The sequence below is a fragment of the Mycteria americana genome, chromosome 13 (genome assembly GCF_035582795.1).
Source record: "Mycteria americana isolate JAX WOST 10 ecotype Jacksonville Zoo and Gardens chromosome 13, USCA_MyAme_1.0, whole genome shotgun sequence".
NCBI lineage: Eukaryota > Metazoa > Chordata > Aves > Ciconiiformes > Ciconiidae > Mycteria > Mycteria americana.
In genome coordinates, this window is record NC_134377.1 from 11,314,933 (window position 1) to 11,333,782 (window position 18,850).

The following is an 18,850-nucleotide window of genomic DNA, read 5'->3' on the forward strand; positions in this document are numbered from 1 at the left end:
CACCAGCACAAAGGTGTAATGCAATTCTGGACTGGGCAGATGCATGCAACACTCACTTCACAGGGGTGGCAATGGCTATGCAAGGCGCAGGGCAAGGGTAAAGCAAGCTTTTGGGTCATCGATGGCCACAGAAATCTCCAGCTTCTTATCTCATACTGCATGAGACACCATCCTATTTGGTCTTAGATTGGTTTTGTATCAGGTCATGGGATTAAAAGGGAGTGACAAAGTCACTACTCCTCTCAGCAGAGCCAATACATGGCACATACTTTGGCTGCAGCCTCTCCTACTCCACAGAACCATGCACAAGCCAGAGCTGGTCAGTGTGCTGCAAGCCAACTATTTGCATCTGGTCCAGGGGGTCAAGGAGCAGGCGTGAGGCCACCATCTGACACTGTAAACACAGGAGGTGGAGCTGTAAAGATGCAGAGCTGTCAAGGTGGGACCTGTAAATCTCAGGCTCAGAGACTGAAAGACAAGAAGTTTGGAATGGAATCCATTAGACCCAGATTAAAAGGACCAGGGTCCTCTCTCTTGCAACAGAAGACCCACACAGAGGCACAAAATATACAAACCCTACAACACAGATCTAATGTTTTTCTTCCAATCCTTTAGTATTTTAAATCACCTAGGATGCTACCTATGGCTGTAGTCATCACAAAACATTCAGAACCAGCCAGGCTTCTTGGCTGTCAGTATTGTCTTAAATGCTTTAGCACACAGGAACAAGTTATATTCTGCACAAACAGGCTTAATTTTTTGAGACATCAGTGATCACTCAGGTTTTTGCTGACCAGAGTCCATACTGCTATGGTTGGTATTGGTGACACTTCAGCAAACAAAATCCTGCTACATAATAACAACTGAAAAAGCTGCAAGTGGGAACCAGAAACACACCTCGAATGCATTTAGGTGCTAGAATAGCCACAAAGAAATTGACTTTTTAATATAACACAGTCAGACCTATGTGTACATACACATAACACAATATTTATAACAAAAGAGACAAACAGGAGGGCTCAGATTGCATAAGCAAAGCAGAAGTAAGTGTTGTCTTCTCTTCCTAAATGCTCTTGTTTTCACATTAACGTCTTCCATCTGTTTGGGATCTGACCTCAGCAGCTCAGCCGGACATATTCATCTTCTTGCCCATGATGTTCCCATATAAGGTGATCTCTCTTCGCCCATGGAGCACTATTTTGATTTGCTCAGGTTTCGTTCCACTCTGATTTGCTGGCCTCTATGGTTGAGCTCTCTCACAGTTTTGCAAGGCAGTCATCCACACAGCAGTAGCTATAAAGGGAGGAGAAAGTCAGGAGGGAGTAATGAAGCCATGCCTGCAGATCTAAAGAGCTCCGGATAGTTTATTTGCAGGCTCCGTTATCTTTCTTCCGCACGTTGCCTCTGCATGATGCCTTTTCAATAAGCAGCTTCCATAAGCCTTTCCCAAGGAATATAAAACATAAGCCCTATGCACGGAACTGGATGGAACCATAGGGCTGAACTGTTGTAATAATTCTCGTCATTTAGGAAACTTTGCTTGAAACCCTGTATCACTCTCCATGTAAACTAACTTGGGAATTTGGAAAATGCCCTCAGAATTATACAACAAATATATATGAACACTGGCCTTCAATTCTGTAAGACTTGAAGGCCAGATGCCACATCACCCCAACTAAGATAACTTAAGACAAGTTAAGCATCAAACAAATATCTCAGCTGCTTCCTGTAATAATTTACTCAAGACTACACTGAAACCTATCATCTCTTTTTCTCTTTTATGTCTGTGAAGATTCTGTTGTGATACAATACGGAGGTCAAGACACTGAGCTAAACCTTAATTTTTTTTTAAGCAGTATGTTTGAAAATTCAGACACCACTGCAAATATCAAGCAGCAGCCAGGCAGCCCGGGGTAGCAGTATGGCTACTCTGGGCTGCATGTACAAATAGCACAAAACTGTTGGAAGAAAGGCTCATGAAAACATACAACTTTAAGGATGACACAGGATCCCCCACACTTTCCCCAAGTTGGGAAGTCCCATAGAACTGGGCTCTGATGTATGATTTTGCTTCTGCCTTCAATCAATTGAGCTTTCAAACAGGCCAGCAAGCTGGAGCTCAGCCAGTCCAGTTCTAATGATGTCTAGTCATGGAGGTCTCCTTCCCCAAGAGTCAGAACAATCAGACTTCATGGCTTTCCACCATGACAGAGCGAAACAATCTCACCATCTTTTTTTCTTCTTATCTTGGCATTTTCTAAAGTTTTCAGATATCCTTCCTCTTCTTTATCTGTTGCCTTTTTAACATTACAGAGACATGAGAAGAGGGAACGGTCCTTTGCTTCTTGGAAGGTGTAGGGACTGAAATAGTCTGATGGAAAGGAGAATCTCAGAGCAGCATCCTCCCACTGTACCCAGCACAAATCCCTCTCCATCCTCAGTACTGTGGGCACAATCGCTCTCCCCTCTGCACGGAGACCTGAAGAAAGGATGTGTATCAGTATTTACAGAAGCAGTGTTTCTCTAGCATTAAGTGGTGAACCCACATCCAGCACTTCCTATTACCTGTTAATGCGGTCTACAGGGAGCAGACCTGGCCCCCAGTGCCTCCACAGGAAATACTGTTTTCGTTTGCTCTCTCTGTGTATTCTATATGCTCAAAATACTCATCAGAAGAAAAGTGTAATTGATACCAGGAAAGCATGTGAAGGGAAAGTAGATCTCTTCTGGGAACTTGTAGGTAAATACGATTCCTAAAGGTCAGTATACAGACTGAAAGCACAAAGGAAACATGATCGGGTTTTAAAGTTCAAATCCAGGAGTCAGGAGACTTGGATTATGTTCCTGGCTCTACCACAGCTTTCATGCACGATCACAAGCAACCCATCCATCCCCTCTGTAACTTAGTTTAGCCAGTTAAAAGCTAGGACACCAATGCAGTGTCACTTTTCAGGCTTTCCGTGAAGACCAGTAAATTCGTATTTTATGAAGCTTTTTCTGTTCCTCAGAAAGAAGAAAGGAGCTAATCTAAGATAGACGCAGTGCTTAGAATTGCAAAATATTACATTTATGATTGCTATTTACTGAGTCAAATTCTGCAGTGATTTACAACCTGTGCATTTCAATTGGCACCAATTTAATATGACTCACTGCATATTTTAATCCATCATCTGTGGACTCACATGGGATTCTAAGACTATCCAAGAAGCTAATTGCAATAGCAGAAGCTCCAAAATCCACCTATTTAAGGTCTTAACATGGGTTTTTAAGGATCTGCCACAAAGAACTTGCAGATTGAGAGGTATCCATTTCATGAACAAGTTCCACTTTAATACGTAGTCTATTTTTGATTGTTTGGTATTTTTGAAGCTCCTGTCCTTGTTTCAGATTTAGCATAGCTAGCACTACATATTTATTGCTACTTTGAGGCACACTGACAACTGATGTTCAACCCTGAGGATATAAATTTGCCATTTGCCCCTAATGAAGCCTGGGCGCAGGACTGGCATTCCTGTTTCACAAGGATCCTCCATACATTTTTCCATTTCAAAGAAATGAAGTAACCATTCACCTGATACGTACATCAGCCACACTTGACATCTCTTCATGCTGTCAAAGACTGCCAGAAATCTTAATTGGGTAACTGCATCAATCTGTTTGTACATCTCCTACACATGCGACAACAGCCTCCCTCTTAAGAAACTGCAAAGCTAAGTATATACTCTAAAGGGTGAATCTCAAACCTATTTCTGCCGTTCCTTGCATCAAGAGCACTTGGGCTGTGAACAAGCCCCACCAGAGACTTGGCCTATGGAGTGTACACCCCAGCATCACCTACAGCGACCACAGCCATGCTTCCCACATAGCAAAGCAGCATCGACCCTACGCTACTGTGAAACCCATCTGATGTCTAGTGACGGTGCTGCGCTTACCCCCGCTGCCTCACACCATGGCGCGGGGCAGGGCCTGCTGCTGTGGCACTGCCACCAGCTGCCCTCTGGTCAGGAGCTGGGGATAAAAATCCCAATTCCTGCCCAATTCGGGGCAGGAAGGGGGGAGATTGAGTTTCCCAGAGCCCCACCGGGCTGGCAAAGCGGCGCACGGGGAAGGGCTGCCTGGGGCAGGCCGCGACGCCGCCGGGAAGCCTCTCGGTGCTGCGTGCTCCGCGTTGCCTCCCCTCAGGCCGCAGCCGGCTGCGAGTGCAGCGAAGCAAGCGAGGACAGGGCAGTCACCCGCCTTCCGCCGGGCCGGGATGGGAGGGGAGGGGAGGGGACGGGACGGGACGGGACAGCCCGTCCGGCCAGGGCGCCCACGCCCCCCACAGACCGCACTCCCCGCGCCCCGCTCAGCCGCCGCGCCGCTCTGCGCATGCGCGGAAGCCTCCTCGCTCGAGCCCGTTTCCAGCGGCTCCGACGCGTTGGCAGAAGCGCTTGGCAGTGTCGGAAGTGACGCCATCGCCCTGGCCTGGCAACCGTTACCAGGGTAACCGGGAGGCGCGCGCGCGCGCGCGCGCGGGAGGGCCGGGGCGGCCCGCGCGGGGGGCGAAGGACGAGGCCGCCTCAGGGCGCGGCCGCGGGCGGTGGGGGCTCGGCTGCCTCCCCCCGCAGTCTCTGTGCGGGGCCGGGCCTTTCTTCGTGGGCCGCGGGGCTTCCCCCGGGGCCGAGGGGGCGGCCGAGCTGGGCCCCGCCGAGCCCGGTGCCAGCTCACCGCCTCTGCGCTGCCGTGGGCCTCGCTGAGGTGGTGCCTTCGCCCGCCTTCCCGGCAGCCCCCAGCTCCCTCTCCCCGCTGAGGCCTCCTGACATCTCTTCTGTCTTTTCCGCAGAGGTTTTTCCAGGACACGATTATGAGTGATCAAATCCAGTTCATTGTTGAGAAGCTCAATCAGGAGCCCTTCAGGAAGAACTACAATTTAATCACGTTTGACTCCTTAGAGTCAATGCAGCTGTTGCAGCTGCTCAATGATGTTCTGGGGGAGATTGACCCGAAGGTAAGGAAGGCAATTGGAGGTGCTCCAACCTGCATAACTGCAAACATTTAAAATGGGCTTGACACAGAAATTTGCTTTTATTTAGGTCTGGCTCTGTACAATCTCTTGGCATGTTTGGTTTACCAAAATAGCTTGTATGAATCTTCCTGGAAATAAATGTGCCTGCGAGAGCCCTTTCTGTCTATACATCTGTGTGTTTTTGCCAAAGCAGCAAATGTTTCCTGGGCCAGGGATGCAGGATCCCTGTCCCCCAGAGTCTGATGACTGTATATTTTTCCTTGGGATACAGATCTTGGTTCATACTGACAATTGCTGTGTTCTTAAGTCAAAAGTCAGGCTGCGACTTGCACACATACACAGGGCAGGAACTGATCAAGAACTGAACCTCATGACTTAGCTGTTGCAATAGATACTGAATCTCTCTCCTTTGAGGCTACCAAAAGTGTGTGTAAGATTAGATGGGATTGTTCGTACATCTGGGGCGCAGATACACACGCCTTGGTGTGCTTGGATATCTGACTTCCTTGGAAGTAATCAGTTTGACTGCATAGATGAGGTCCCATGAGCAGGGAAAATGTATACGTAGAATAAATTTACCTGAATACACATGTTGGAGGAAAAATCCATTAGAAGAGACTTGAAGTTTGGTGATAACAAGGATGTTCTGTATAAAGCATCTCACTTCATTGACATATCATGCGATAAATGGATAAAGTCAATTCTTTTAGTGTTGCTAGTTAATCAACCTGACTTGGACAAACAGTGGATAATTCATTTTTTTTTTTAACTATTTAGCATGCTGTTGACATTAGAGAGGAGCTGCCGGAACAAACAGCTAAAAGAATGTTGAGTCTTCTTGGTATCCTTAAATACAAACCTCCAGGAAGTATATCAGACTTGTAAGTATCTTTTTTGTCTACAAATCACGGTAAAACGTGTTTTAGAGCTTGTACGGTAACGACCTTTAATTCAGTAGTTGTCTGTATTTTTGACTTCGACTATCCCCCTGGGTATGTGTAACACCTTGAAGACAGCTCCTCCCTTGTCCCTGTAGAGTATGGTATAGGGGATGCCAGCAGGAGGCTCCTGCAGGTGTAGGGCCCTGCTGCAGCAGCTGCTATTGTGGAGTCAGCCAGGAGAGGGTGCCGCATGACTGGCAGGGTCAGTCCCTTCCCCATCCCTTTCAGACCAGCCGCCCTAGGCTGGATTGCACCCTCCTGCGCCAGGTTATAACCCAGAAAACCCACACGCTTCCCACATTGCCTTTATTCCTGAAGAATATCGCAGAAAAGGAAGAGTAGTTGCTGCTGGCTTTAGCCTTTTGATGTGTATGGGGTTTTTATCTGTCTCAAGGTAGCAGAATCGGGTTGATAAATAGCAAACTGGCATCACGAGTGTTTTCTCTTCTAACAGCATTAAGAAAATCATTAGGCAAGTGGAGAGGGAATGTCAAAATATTGCAAATTGTTTGTTCCAAGCCAGTGTTCTTTAGTTTGAGATTTATTGGTATTTTCTTTTTGTTGTTTTCGTATAGGAGTGCATTTCGCCAAGGGTTAGTTACTGGAAGCAAACCTGTAATTCATCCTGTCTTACACTGGCTTCTTCAGAGGACCAATGAACTCAAGAAAAGAGCTTACCTGGCACGTTTCTTAGTAAAATTGGAAGTGCCAGCAGAGTTCCTACAGGATGATACTGTGGCTGACATCAACAAACAGGTACCATTTTTCATGACATTTTACGTTAATTAATTAAAGTGCCAATAGGAGGAGGGGTAAATGAATCCAGGAGTTACTGTTGAAGTACATGTTCAAGTGAGTTATGTTAAGAGCATGTTGGAATCAAGGGTGAGCAAAGATTGTAATAAGAAATATATGTCTTCACCACCTTTCTTCCAATAACCCTGAAATTGTATATTAATAGGTAGCATTGAATTAAAAGGTTTTAAGCCCGTTATGTACTGGGTACTAAATAATGTTTAGAGCCATGTTGGCCAAGACAGATTTTTATTTCTTAATTTTTAAACACTTTTTTTTTCCTATGAACTATGACAGATATTTTGAACTTTATAAATTACCACTTCAAACTAGTCCAGAAAATGTTATGACTAAAAGCCAATGTCTCCTAATTGTCAATTGATTGTATAGTATTTAGTGCCTAATATTTGTATTAGCCTTATCCCACTTCTGCTTCAACCATTTATTTTTTTGTGAATAAGTAAAAAATTTCTTTTTCCTGGGCTGACATTCCTACTCATTATGTTCCCACTTCTTTTGTGAGCATTAGATGTTGATTTTAGATAGCCAGAGTGGGTGGGTTTGAAAGGTAAAGCTTAAAGTGAACTAAAGTTATGTTTTTACATCTGCATTATCTGAGGTACATATTTACCTAATTTTTATCCATTTTTCTGTGCCTTTTATTATGTATAGTGACTTGCAAAATCACAGTGGTTTTGAATGTTTGTAACGGGTAACTCGATTTATTAACTGTGCACCAGCAAAGCTGTATAGTCTGACTGAAGCTTGACTAAGCCTTTTATTTTTTTTGTAACCACTAACAATATTGGATTTATAACTTGGAATAACTAAGCAGAAGTAGCAAAGAGAGAAAGGAATGGAGATTTTATGTTTTTTCAGTATGTCACAGTCTTAATATGTATAAATATCCAACTCCATTATTTCCATTACGTAAGATGTGTTCCTTTTGGGGATTACAGTAATATAACTGTCTTATTAAACTAATGCCCTGCTGATTAATTCAAAACAGAAGCTGGGGTAATATAGTGCCTCAATGTAGTTTAACATTAGCATGCAAATATTTAGATACTAATGAATTAAAGAATTTAGCCTAAAGTGTTTAGATAGACAGACTTGCAATAGTATATTTTAAGAGAAACATTTCGAACATGAGAGTTTGGAAATCTTAGAACATGGTCAAGTTTTATGGGTATAGAATCGAGCTCAAATGTACTTTTGTAAATTATTTAAATAAGACAGAGTACTTGTCACCTTCCCAACTGTGTTGTGATTTGGACATCAGATTGGCTGCAGTATATAATTTAAAAAGTAAGCAACTTCAGACATAAATCTAGCTGTCCAGTCTTCAGCGAGTTGCCCTCAGGTGCCAGGAATCTTTCTTTCCGCTATAGGAACCTGTGTGTTCTTCGGTCATTTGAGTGTGTCACTTATTTTGGGTGCACATGGGGTAGCTGCAGCTTTTATTTGGTGAAAGTGAGAAGCCTTCCATTCGTTATGATCTGGCCAACGGTGCTATGCCCTTGTCTGAATCTTACCATTAGTCTTGAAATTTTGTGTCCCAATAAGGAAAAGACTTATTAAACTCCCCTTTTGAAAGAGGTGGAGAATCCACACAAAGGAAAGCTGTTGGACATCAGCAATCGTGAATACAGTTGCTCAGAGACTACCTGCTATTTCATTATTTGTTTATTTCATTATTTCATTATTTGAAGTACTTCTATAATGCTTAAGTGATATAATGCAGGCCAGTTGTGTTTTTACTCCTACTTTTTTGTAACTCATTCTTCATTGTCCGGCGTGTGCATGCCTTATCATACCTTTATTTGCCATTTAATCAAGTTCTTTCTCTATTATTTTATCTTCTTCTCAGTAGCCATTTCATTGCTATTTTTTTGAATTCATTCCAGCTTGTCAGTTTGTGCCTGATATTGAAACAACCAGAAATGAACAGAGCATTCTAGATGCTAGTTCTCCAGGGTTTTATAGAATGGAATTGCTGCTTCACTGCTCGGGGATATGATGCCTTTGTTTGAACTGGCCTTTGCTGTTGCCATTTTGTGTTAAACATTCATTTGAAATGCTCTTTCCAGGAAGTAAAAAATGACTTGATATTCTCTTTTTAGATTTTTCCATCTTATTGAATGGCTGTTTCTGTGGAGATTATCTTTCCTTGTATCTCAGCTTGCATTTCTCCAAGTTGAATCTAAATTTATTTCCTATCCATATTTCTAAACTCTTTTTGTCCCCTGTTATTTCTCTGCCCACACAGACTTTCACACTGCCTCTCAGTTTAAGATTACTGGTGGGCAACGTACTGGTGTGGAAGTAGCACACTGTCTACTTCTTTCTAACTACCAAACTACATATATCAATCTCTATATTATACTGAGGGCATGATTATGCAATGTGTCAAAACTATTTCTCACATAAGTCAGGTGTGCTCTTGGACCGCTTTGCTGGATTAAAGCTCAGTGCTCTATAAATTCAAGCCCCATTGCTTCAATCAAGCATCTTGTTAGATCAAGCTCTTCCTTTTTGGGCTGATAAATTTACGTATGTGTAAACTTTATAGTAAGAGAGAATAATTTGTTAATATAGCATTGTCCCTTTCAGATAACATCTTATCTTCCTGTTTTGAAAATACACTATGTATTACAAGGGAAGAGGTGAAAATACTGAAGAAACTGTGAAACTTCTGAGTGTACCTTCAAATGGAAGATAATTCACTGTGATTTTTTTGTTTTTGCTTTATAAGTTGACAGCTTTTGTGATGAAAAAAATGCCTTTAATTCTTGTTATCACCATATTTCTATTTCTATATTTACTGTCTTAGGAGTAAAGCAACATGTTGATCTGAAAATCCTTAGACACAGAGCTCATTATGCATGGTTTTTATTTCACTTTATAGTATGAAGAACTGATGGAAGTATTTAAAAACCTACACAAGGAGTGCGAGCAGCTCAAAACATCTGGTTTATCTACTGCAGAAATAAGAAGGGTAAAAAAATCTGACACAATTGCACAACTTTTGTTTAGATTTTTTTTGAATGTCAGTTCTATTTTTATTGGGTTTGTGGACTCATTGCAGTGTATAAGTTGTAGCGGTCAGAGCTGGTAGGCACTGCAGCTGCCTTTTTGAAACTGTTCTGTGTTGGCAAACAAATTAGAAAGTCTTTGTTCGTGCTTTGAACTGAGCTTTCTGAAGCAGATTGGGGAACAAGGCTGCCAAGACTCTGTTCGGCATGATTTTCAAATATTAGAACTCCCTTTCCTGTGAGTGCAAACTGATACAAAGCCTTTTGCTTTACTGATATGGGGTAATAATTTCAGAGGGTGTTGAGTGAATTAAGGCTTAAGTCAACAAAAATGATGATCCTGTGTGGCTAAGGTGTTAAGTAAATATATTTACCCTGCTTCAGCAAAATATTTAAGGGCAGGTACAGCTTTCCAGTAAGACATATAGACAAGTTAAGCAAATGTTGAGATAAGGCCTAAATTTGGAGAATTTGTTTCCCTTTCTCTCATAACTATCCATCTCTGGAATTCTGCTGTTGTAAGATAGGATTAAAGGAGAATAATAATTGGATACATGTTTTAGCACTAGGAAGTGCTTCTTTTAACACAATTTTAATACAAAAAGTGGAAGCAAACATCACCGGTATGCAACTTCACGCAAAATTGCCTGCCAGGAAGTGGGTAATGGTGGTAACATCAAGAAGATATGTTTGACAGGTGTTGAATTCATGCTGATTTTTGCTTGGTTGTTTCTGTTTATTTTTTTAAATTATTTTAGAGAAACCCACCTGCTTTTATTTTAAATGTTCACACTAATACTCAAGGATGCAGATGAAGGAATGTTAGCATAAAGAGAGTGGGAACTGTGGGGGAAGTAAGAGAGAAGAGAGAGTTTGGAATCCTGGATGTTCTGATCATAGATCAATAAAATTATAACCGCTTCAGTGTATTCAGAGAAGAATTCTAGTTTTCATATTAATTTGAACAGAATTTAGTCCAATCCATATTGTATTGTAAATAAATTAACATTTCTTTATCTATTTTTTCTGCTTTTTAGGACATCAGTGCAATGGAAGAGGAGAAAGATCAACTCATCAAAAGAGTTGAGCGTCTTAAGAAGAGGGTAATAAGAGAAGTAATGCTGTTACATTTCAGTGTCATAATCCTTGGCTTGCAACTCTGATTTTGGAATGCAAACAAGGATTAAGATAAACATACTGTATGTCTAGGAAGGAATCGAATAACTAATTGACCCACAGGGAATCTCCCTAGGCCTTAGTCCAGAGCTTTTAAGAATCTTGAGTCCAGTACTTTGCTGTCATTTCTGAGTAGTAACATGTATGGAAAGGAAGTGCTAAGTGGGCTTGTGAGACATATGATCTCTTTAATGTATTTCTCAACTATCTGACAGTAACATGCACTATTTATCCACTTGCTGTAGGTGGAGACAGTACAAAATCATCAACAAATGCTTGAAATAGCAAGACAGCTTCGCTTAGAAAAAGAGAGAGAAGAATCTTTGGCTCAACAGAAACAAGAACAAAAAAATCAGGTACTGACATAAAAACATACCTATTAAAATAAATAGTTGTTGACATTTGTTTGGGAATCATGCATTTTAAAAAGTACATCAGGAACAACGGTACAGAGTTTCTCCCAACATCAGACAATTAAATCCCACTTAAAATATAAGTGTTTATGTACATTTTAAGGGAAGAGGCTTGACCCTGCAAGTTTTGAACACCTCATTCAAGGTACTTGGCTGCCTCAGCTGCCACTGACATAATCATTTAGCAGTCCCAGGAAATGTTCCATGACTTACTGTTGTAGCACCCAAGGAGAATTCTTTATATTTATGGTAGTGAGCAAATGTTTCCTTAGTTTGATTTGTATCTCTGTGCATCTGCATTAAGATTTCAGGGGCTGAATAACACAGCAAGTACCTCAGCTTTTCACTGGGTGGGGGGAATATGTATTCAGGAGCAACCTTGGGATTTTGGTCTCCAAATTTGACAAAAATGGTGTCCTAGGAAGCACTGGAAGCAGTTGACATCTGCATATAAGGGTGGGTTTTATTCCTGAGCTATGTTGTCAAAACAAGATACTTTAATAAAATCCAGTGCCATGTTGTTATATTATCTCACCAAATTCTGTAACATGAACTTCAACACTGTATTAAAAGGGGAAAAACCCCCAGATTTCTAGTATTGCAGTCTACATCTGGATGTGGAATCAGTGTGAATCAGTAGGCTTTCCAGCTGTTGGGTCTTTGCTTGAACCTGAGCGAGATCACAAGTGAAATGAATGTGATGTCCAGCTAATTCCAGTTCTTAGTACACATCTCTCTAAATCACAAAAATGCTAATCAACTGGATGTTGTTTGGCAACAAGCTTTCCTGTGTGCTCTCGAGCTGGACAGTGGATTGCTGTGGCAGCTCAGCTGCATTGAAGAACTGCAGTATAGGGATAGGTATTTGCTGCAATCCTGATTCTTGCTGTCTTTTTGTTGTTGTTGTTCTAATGTTCAAGCCACTCATTTTTGGTTGAAAATCGTTTAACGAATTTCTGCCATAGAGAAAATATCACTTGGGAGTACAAGAATACTTTCCTTATTAACAGTAGAGGCCAATTGTGAAAATCTGTTTCACAAGGGAAACAGATAATCACTAGATGCTTATAGCTACCATTTTTTGCATTTGGGATTCTTTTTGATACTCTTGTTTTAGTTGTTTGAGTATACATTTCAAAGGAATGAGCTTATGTGTGTCCAATTCTCTCTCAAAAGTTGTTCCACGCAGAGCAGAGACTGCAAAGAGCACAGCTCCAGCTGAAAGAGATGCATCATGCAGTAGTGGATTCAAAACCCGAAAGTAAGTAGTAATCCATAAAGGCTGGGGGTTTACACTTCTCTGTTAGAAATGAAATCAAAACCGGATGGCTCTCAGTAATACGGTAGTGACAAAAAGCATACAGGAACTTAAGAGAATCTAAAGAAAGAAATAACTTGTGTTCTAAAGGCACATGCTGGAAATCCTAAGCCTGAATGTGCCTTGCCACAAAAAGCCAGGGAGCCAATCACAAGGGAAGCTGGTATCAGTCATATTTTTGAGGTCCACTTTTTAAAAATCTTGAAACAGTTAAATACTGAATACTAACCATAATAGTCTGCAAGAAAAAAAAAGAGTTGGACCTACAAAGGGCTGGAAAAAGCAGAAGCCTCTTAGAAAAGACAAACTTCTGATTTAGTAAGGTTTTATGTCTTTTGTGTTTGTAATTGGGCATTGGTGACGTACTGCTTCTTAAAAATTTTCTCAATGAATGTACATATACATTGAATACTATGTTTTATTCAGTGTAGACTTGTTTTTCTAGTTACCTTCTACAAAATATTTGTTTGAAAAGCTTTAAGGCCTGTTTCTTATTGTAGTGCAATTTTGTGTTGTAGTTTTTTTATGGTACCAAAAATAAAGCTACTTCCTAATTAAGCTTTTTTTATAGATCATGGATTATATACACATACACACACTTATGTATGATTATGTTTATAAGTAGATATACTAGATATATCTATATATTAAAGCCTATATATTTATATATGAATATATTTGTTTACCTATGAAAATACTTTGTTCTCATTATACAACTGTAGCTGATTGAGTTGTATGTTGCTGTATTACATTAATAATAGCAAGATTGCTTCTCCTCGTTTTCAGTGATATCCCAGTCTGCAAATAACCTCAGCAAAATAAATTGTACTACTTGTGGAGTAAGTTAGTAGTCTATGATAATTTATAAAAATAGCAGGTGGGAAGGAATTGCAGTTACTAGATAAATGCGTAACTAACTGTCTCCAAAGGCTACAATTTGACAGCCTCTAGGTTTCTGATGATTTAATCACTTCTAAGGAAATGTAACAACGATTAACCTGGCAGTTTGACAACAAAACTAGGAGTCAGTTTAGGGTTCAGTGCTTCAGATGTACATGTTCTTTGGCAAATCGCTTAACCCCTTCCAGTTTGTCTCTTGGACTCGGTTATTAATAACACATCACAGGATTGATAGAGGTTTTATGTGCTGTTTATACAGGCATTGGGGTTGATTTATAGGGAAATACCTTACTGTATGTAAAGTAGTGTGAAGGTATAAGACTCAGAATGGTCCTTTTCACAGGGCTTTTCCAGTTGCATTCTAAGTTGCTGTGGTAAAAAAAAAAGCCATAGAATGATTTTTATTATATGTATAGATTACTTCCAAAATGATAGAATCTGACTATTTATTGATTTAAACTTAGTAAAGTAAGTCATTGTCCTACTCTTTCAAGTACATTTAATATTCCAGTTGCATCACATAACTGCTTTGGCAGCTGTTTTGAGTTACAGAATTTTTTTTCAGTCACCACCACGTTGCGTTGTTATTACTTTGTAATTTTACTTTAATTTTTTTACGATGCTCATCAGCCACTGAACTACAAATGGAACTTAAAGAGGATCTGAACTATCTTCTTTACTCAAAGGGACCTGCAGTGGATTTTATAACTGTTCCATTTTTGCAGTAGCTATCAGAGTTTATACAGCAAAGCTGTGTCAACATTTCTATTTCAGTTCCTGGGTTTTTTTAAGGCCAATGGAAACTTGATGGGTTCAGTTCACAGAAGCAAAGGTAACATAATAAAAAGCCAGTAAATATGTCATTTAATCATTGAGATGAAATAAAGATAAAGTTAACATATTTAATTTCCTTATCTTGAGTCCTGCTTGCAGGGAAAAAAAGAGTGTTTAGATGTTCCAAAGAAAAACTTGGAGTCATTACTTAAGAAAACTTGTGTTGAAATTTTGCCCAAACAAAGACTTCAGGGCTTAGCTTTGTAATTGCTTTCCCCCATAGTAGTTACAAAGACACTGCCTGTAGTAGCAATTACAGAATGCCAACTCTGTTTTTTAAAGAATTGAAATTAGGTGACCACAGTGCACTGAATAGGATTCCATTTATTTTAAAAGCTTTGTTGGTCTACAGTTAGCACAATTTATTTTATTTTAAAAATTCCCCTTGGCTGCAGTTTGGTACCTCAGCTGCCTACTCATCAGTATAGCTTGTATGCTGACAATTCAATGGCTGGTTGGTAGGTGTGGATTTTCACTGGAAATTAGATACTTTCCTTTAAAATAATTTTCTTCCATTTTTAATACTTCAGGTGTTTTTACTTCCAAAGCAAGATAAAATGATGAAAGTTGTTGTTAATGAGTAGCAGCTTTTTTGTTTGTCTTACACATGCACGCTGCTTTGATTACTTCATCTTATAATTAATTTAGGATGAAGTACTTTAAAGAAATGTAAAGGAGTACTTTAAAGAAATGTAAAGGAACTCTGTAATGAATGCAATTAGCACGTATTCATGAGTATCATTAACGTGCAGTTAGCATCAGTCTGCTTTAGCTGTGCCGGGAAAATACAGCTTATGGTTAGTAGGTTTTTAACTCTTAGAAATATACTATTTAGAAGACTTTGTATTGTATCATGAAAAACAGTGGATTGTTATCAGATGTTTTGTAGACTAAAATTGATCACACTGGTTTCCACAGTACTTCCCTGTTTATTAACTTCAGTAGTACTCAGTATGTTGTTTAACTACAGAGAGGCAGTTGCTGCTGGTAGCACTAAGTAACATGAATTTGCAGTTTCTGGGGTATTTTTGTTGTTGTTGTTTTTCCGGATATGAATAGTATTTATATTAACACTGACCGCTAGCTTGAATAACCTAGCTCATGCTTGCTCAGCAAGATTGCCATCGTTTTGGTTTGAATATCTCTGCTGGCACAAACACAAATTGTTAACGCCAAGAAGCGAACTGAATTACTGAAATTCTTGATCTCTGTCCATTTTACAGAACATTATTGTTCACTTTATTGGCAGAAATACGAAGAAGTGGATGACTAGCTTGAAAATATTGATTAAAAGAATGTGTTAAGATGATTGTTGTTGATAAACAGTGAATTGTGTCATTTATATACTTCATTAAGTTAATATGTAGTAGTAGATTCAGAGCACTGAGAACATCAAAGATACCGGTCAAAGAGGATTTGCTTTGTACAGATGTCTATTTTATGTCATTCTGAACACTTGATGAAAAATAAAAATTTGGGATGCTATTATTTAAATATTCCATTTGAATGAAAACATTAACATTTTTCTTTTCCACACAACTATCTTTCCCTAAAATTCCAAGTTTAAATGATCTTCACCAACACTGCAGACCACATTACAATTAAAATTATAGATGTATTTGGTAAAGGAGAATGGCTTAGGGGGAACTTTATTTCCATCTTTAAATGATTTTATTTATTATAAGGTCACTGTCAATAGATGCAAGGTCAAGGGTAAAGCACTTTTAAGCTAACTTGATATCTTTGAGAATACAAGTTTGGTTGGTAAGATTAATAGTACTGCTATGGTTGACTTTTTTAAGACCATTGACTCTTAGCTTGCACCCCATTTTGAAGAACAAACAAGGCAGCAAATATTCAACGTGGCCTATGTTAAAAGGATTAAAAGGAGTTTATTGAAAGTTTTAGAAAGGAAATTAATCAGGGAATTGTCACCGAGTGGATGTGTTTCTAATCAGAACATGCAGAAATCAATGTCTGGCTCTTTTTTGTTTAGTATTTACATCAGGTACCTGAAAGAAAATAGCAAATGATCACTGGTGAAATTGTCAGATGAAATAAAAATTGGAGAAATGAATGAATAATGAGGAGAGCAGACTGTTGATTCAAAGTGACCTTAATCACTTAAGAAGCCCATGCCAACAGTATATATTTTGAGGAACAGCCAAATGCCACAGTGTTCCTCCAGGAATAATGTATATGCAATGTAGTTACAGCATGTGGGCCTCTTTCCGAAGAAGTGACTCTGAAAAGGACTTGTGGGTCATGGTGTAAAAATGGTGGAACTGGAGCTCCCAGTGTTAAAGATTTGATGCTATCCATGCATTTATTTATGGAAGAAAATGGAATAGGAGAGTTATATTACTTCTCTTTTTAGCTCTGATATGTCCATCACTGCAACACTGTGTCCATTGACCAAAATTCAAGAATGTTGAAAGGTCAGAGAGATTTCAAAGAGCATCAGTAATAATTATAAACATGGAAAGTATAACTTACAATGGCAAATTCAGGAAGCTTTTTAGTTTTTCAAGGAGATACTGAAAGGATATTTGATCATAATCTGTCAGTGTTTGCACGTCCCAGGTCTCTGCTTAATACAGGGAAATTGGAAGTGATATCATTGGAAGCTGTGGATGGAATAATTTCAGTGCTCCCTTATTGAGGATGATTGCAGAAAGGGAGGTGAAGGCTTTGATGGAAGTGAATGCCATGTGAAAGTCTGTTCTAGACCTGCCTTTGTCGTGGCCTTCCTATGTGATACTAAACGAAGTGTTGGCAGATAAGTCTATAAAATGAGTGCTCTTCTTTCTTTTCTTTTCCTTTTTTTTTTCCCCTTTTTAAAAAAATCAGTTATTGTTGCAAATGGTTGTGGTATAGGATGCATAATTGGTAGCCTGGAGAGGGAAAAGAAGTAGAATCTGAGCGCAAGGTGAATCAAGTTTTAGATCCATTAGGCAGAATTCTGGAGGGAAACTTGCCTCTTTCCTACATGACTGAGCAAGCACTAAGAAACTCTTTCTCCAATCCCTCTCTTTAATAATAATAATAAAAAAATGTGAATGGAAAACATGAGGAGTTGCTGTTAATAGCTCTCCACATGTAAATACGTGGTTGGCAGAACCTTGCTAAAATAACCTTAGGGCACAGAGCCAGACCTTCTGTGCAGCTTACGTATGTAGATTTTGTAAGCATAAGTCAATGTTAAAACATTAAAAACAGAATTTATATGTGTAATGGAAAGATTTAAAGTATGCTTGCTTTTCTTTCCTCTAGCCTGGGAATTTGAAAAAAGGTTTTTCACTGAAAAAAACATTAAAACAAGATCTGCCCTAGGTTTTGTTTTTTAAGGTTCTGTTAAGAGCAAAAATAGTTCTTAGGTAGTTACTCCTCCAGATGTTGAATTGTATAGGAGGAAAAATATATCCGAAGTATTTAGGAAAGAAACTACATTAGTCATGAGGGATGTTAAATCATCATGTCTTTCCCCATTGAGATGTCAAGTTTTAACTCGCTTCATTGCTTGTTGCACCATCAAGAGTAAGCATGATGCAGAACCAGTCAGTGTTTAAAAGAAGTTGGTAATAGCTCTCAGGTTACCTGAGCAATAAATCTAGATAGTGATCAAGGTTATGCCCTGTCAAGTCACTAGGTCCCCGCTCTTATGAAAGCAATTGTTTAGGCACGGTTATTTCCTAAGTTTTGTGTCATATCTACAATAAATTATTTAGGCATGTACATTTTTATAATAAAACTGAAGTAGTATGAGAAATAAAGTATAGGCTATATATGCAGATTTTTTTTGCTATTAAGAGGAAAACAAGAAACTAGTTTGATGAAATAAAAATGTTAGTATTTAGTATGAGAATAATTTAATTGATATCCCTTTGATTTCCACACCAAAGATCTTGGTTATAAATATCAGATTGGGAGTTGTGTTCCCAGTCAGTTCTGAGGTGATAATTCAGCTCACAGTGTACGTGGGAAGCTTTGCTGCATTTGCAGAGGTGGTAGATTTCTAGTGAGACATTAAAATGTGGTCCCTCCTGCCCAGCTCTGTCGTGGGCTGAGGAAGACTGGAATTGAGTTATTCTGGAAGAAAGAAGTGGGAATTCTCTCTCAGTAAGTCCAAGTGTGTTTCTTGGGGTATAGCTGTAGTGCCAAGTACATAATGGCTATTGCATACATAGAGTAACTCTGCTTCCCATTCTGAAACCAATATTGATGCTGTTTGTTTTGCACAAAATAAATTACCTTTGCTTTTCATAAACACAAAAATCAACAAACTAAACTGCTGGAAAAGAGGAATTCCCGCTCATTTTCAGTTTGTGTTGACTTGACTTTCTTAGCAACACTGCTTTCCCTAGGGTCTGTTTTCTTTCTTCTAGTTCTTGAGGCTTTCTCAAGAACTAATGGCTTATTTCCTCTCTGGCAGC

General features: G+C 39.4%; 1 protein-coding gene and 1 long non-coding RNA gene across 4 annotated transcripts in view; one reads left to right on the top strand and one right to left on the bottom strand.

Annotated features, from left to right (window-relative positions):
• Positions 1–962: 962 nt before the first annotated feature.
• Positions 963–4,345, bottom strand: LOC142416406 (uncharacterized). The gene is made up of 4 exons (XR_012777716.1): positions 3,572–4,345; positions 2,566–2,723; positions 2,228–2,479; positions 963–1,293 (listed from the first exon to the last, which is right to left on the bottom strand). It is a non-coding gene; the product is annotated as an uncharacterized LOC142416406 (long non-coding RNA).
• A 12-nt stretch (positions 4,346–4,357) lies between these two features.
• IFT81 (intraflagellar transport 81) overlaps positions 4,358–18,850 on the top strand; it is a 43,674-nt gene continuing 29,181 nt past the window's right edge. Inside the window, exons 1-8 of one of the 3 annotated variants that reach the window (XM_075515903.1) lie at positions 4,358–4,482; positions 4,823–4,987; positions 5,783–5,886; positions 6,522–6,702; positions 9,650–9,739; positions 10,814–10,879; positions 11,198–11,308; positions 12,542–12,626. In XM_075515903.1, coding sequence (XP_075372018.1) covers positions 4,844–4,987; positions 5,783–5,886; positions 6,522–6,702; positions 9,650–9,739; positions 10,814–10,879; positions 11,198–11,308; positions 12,542–12,626 — 781 coding nt within the window. In that variant the 5' untranslated portion in view covers positions 4,358–4,482; positions 4,823–4,843. Of the gene's footprint in view, positions 4,483–4,507; positions 4,988–5,782; positions 5,887–6,521; positions 6,703–9,649; positions 9,740–10,813; positions 10,880–11,197; positions 11,309–12,541; positions 12,627–18,850 lie in introns of those variants that run through there. The other 2 variants (XM_075515904.1, XM_075515905.1) reach the window with 2 other exon arrangements.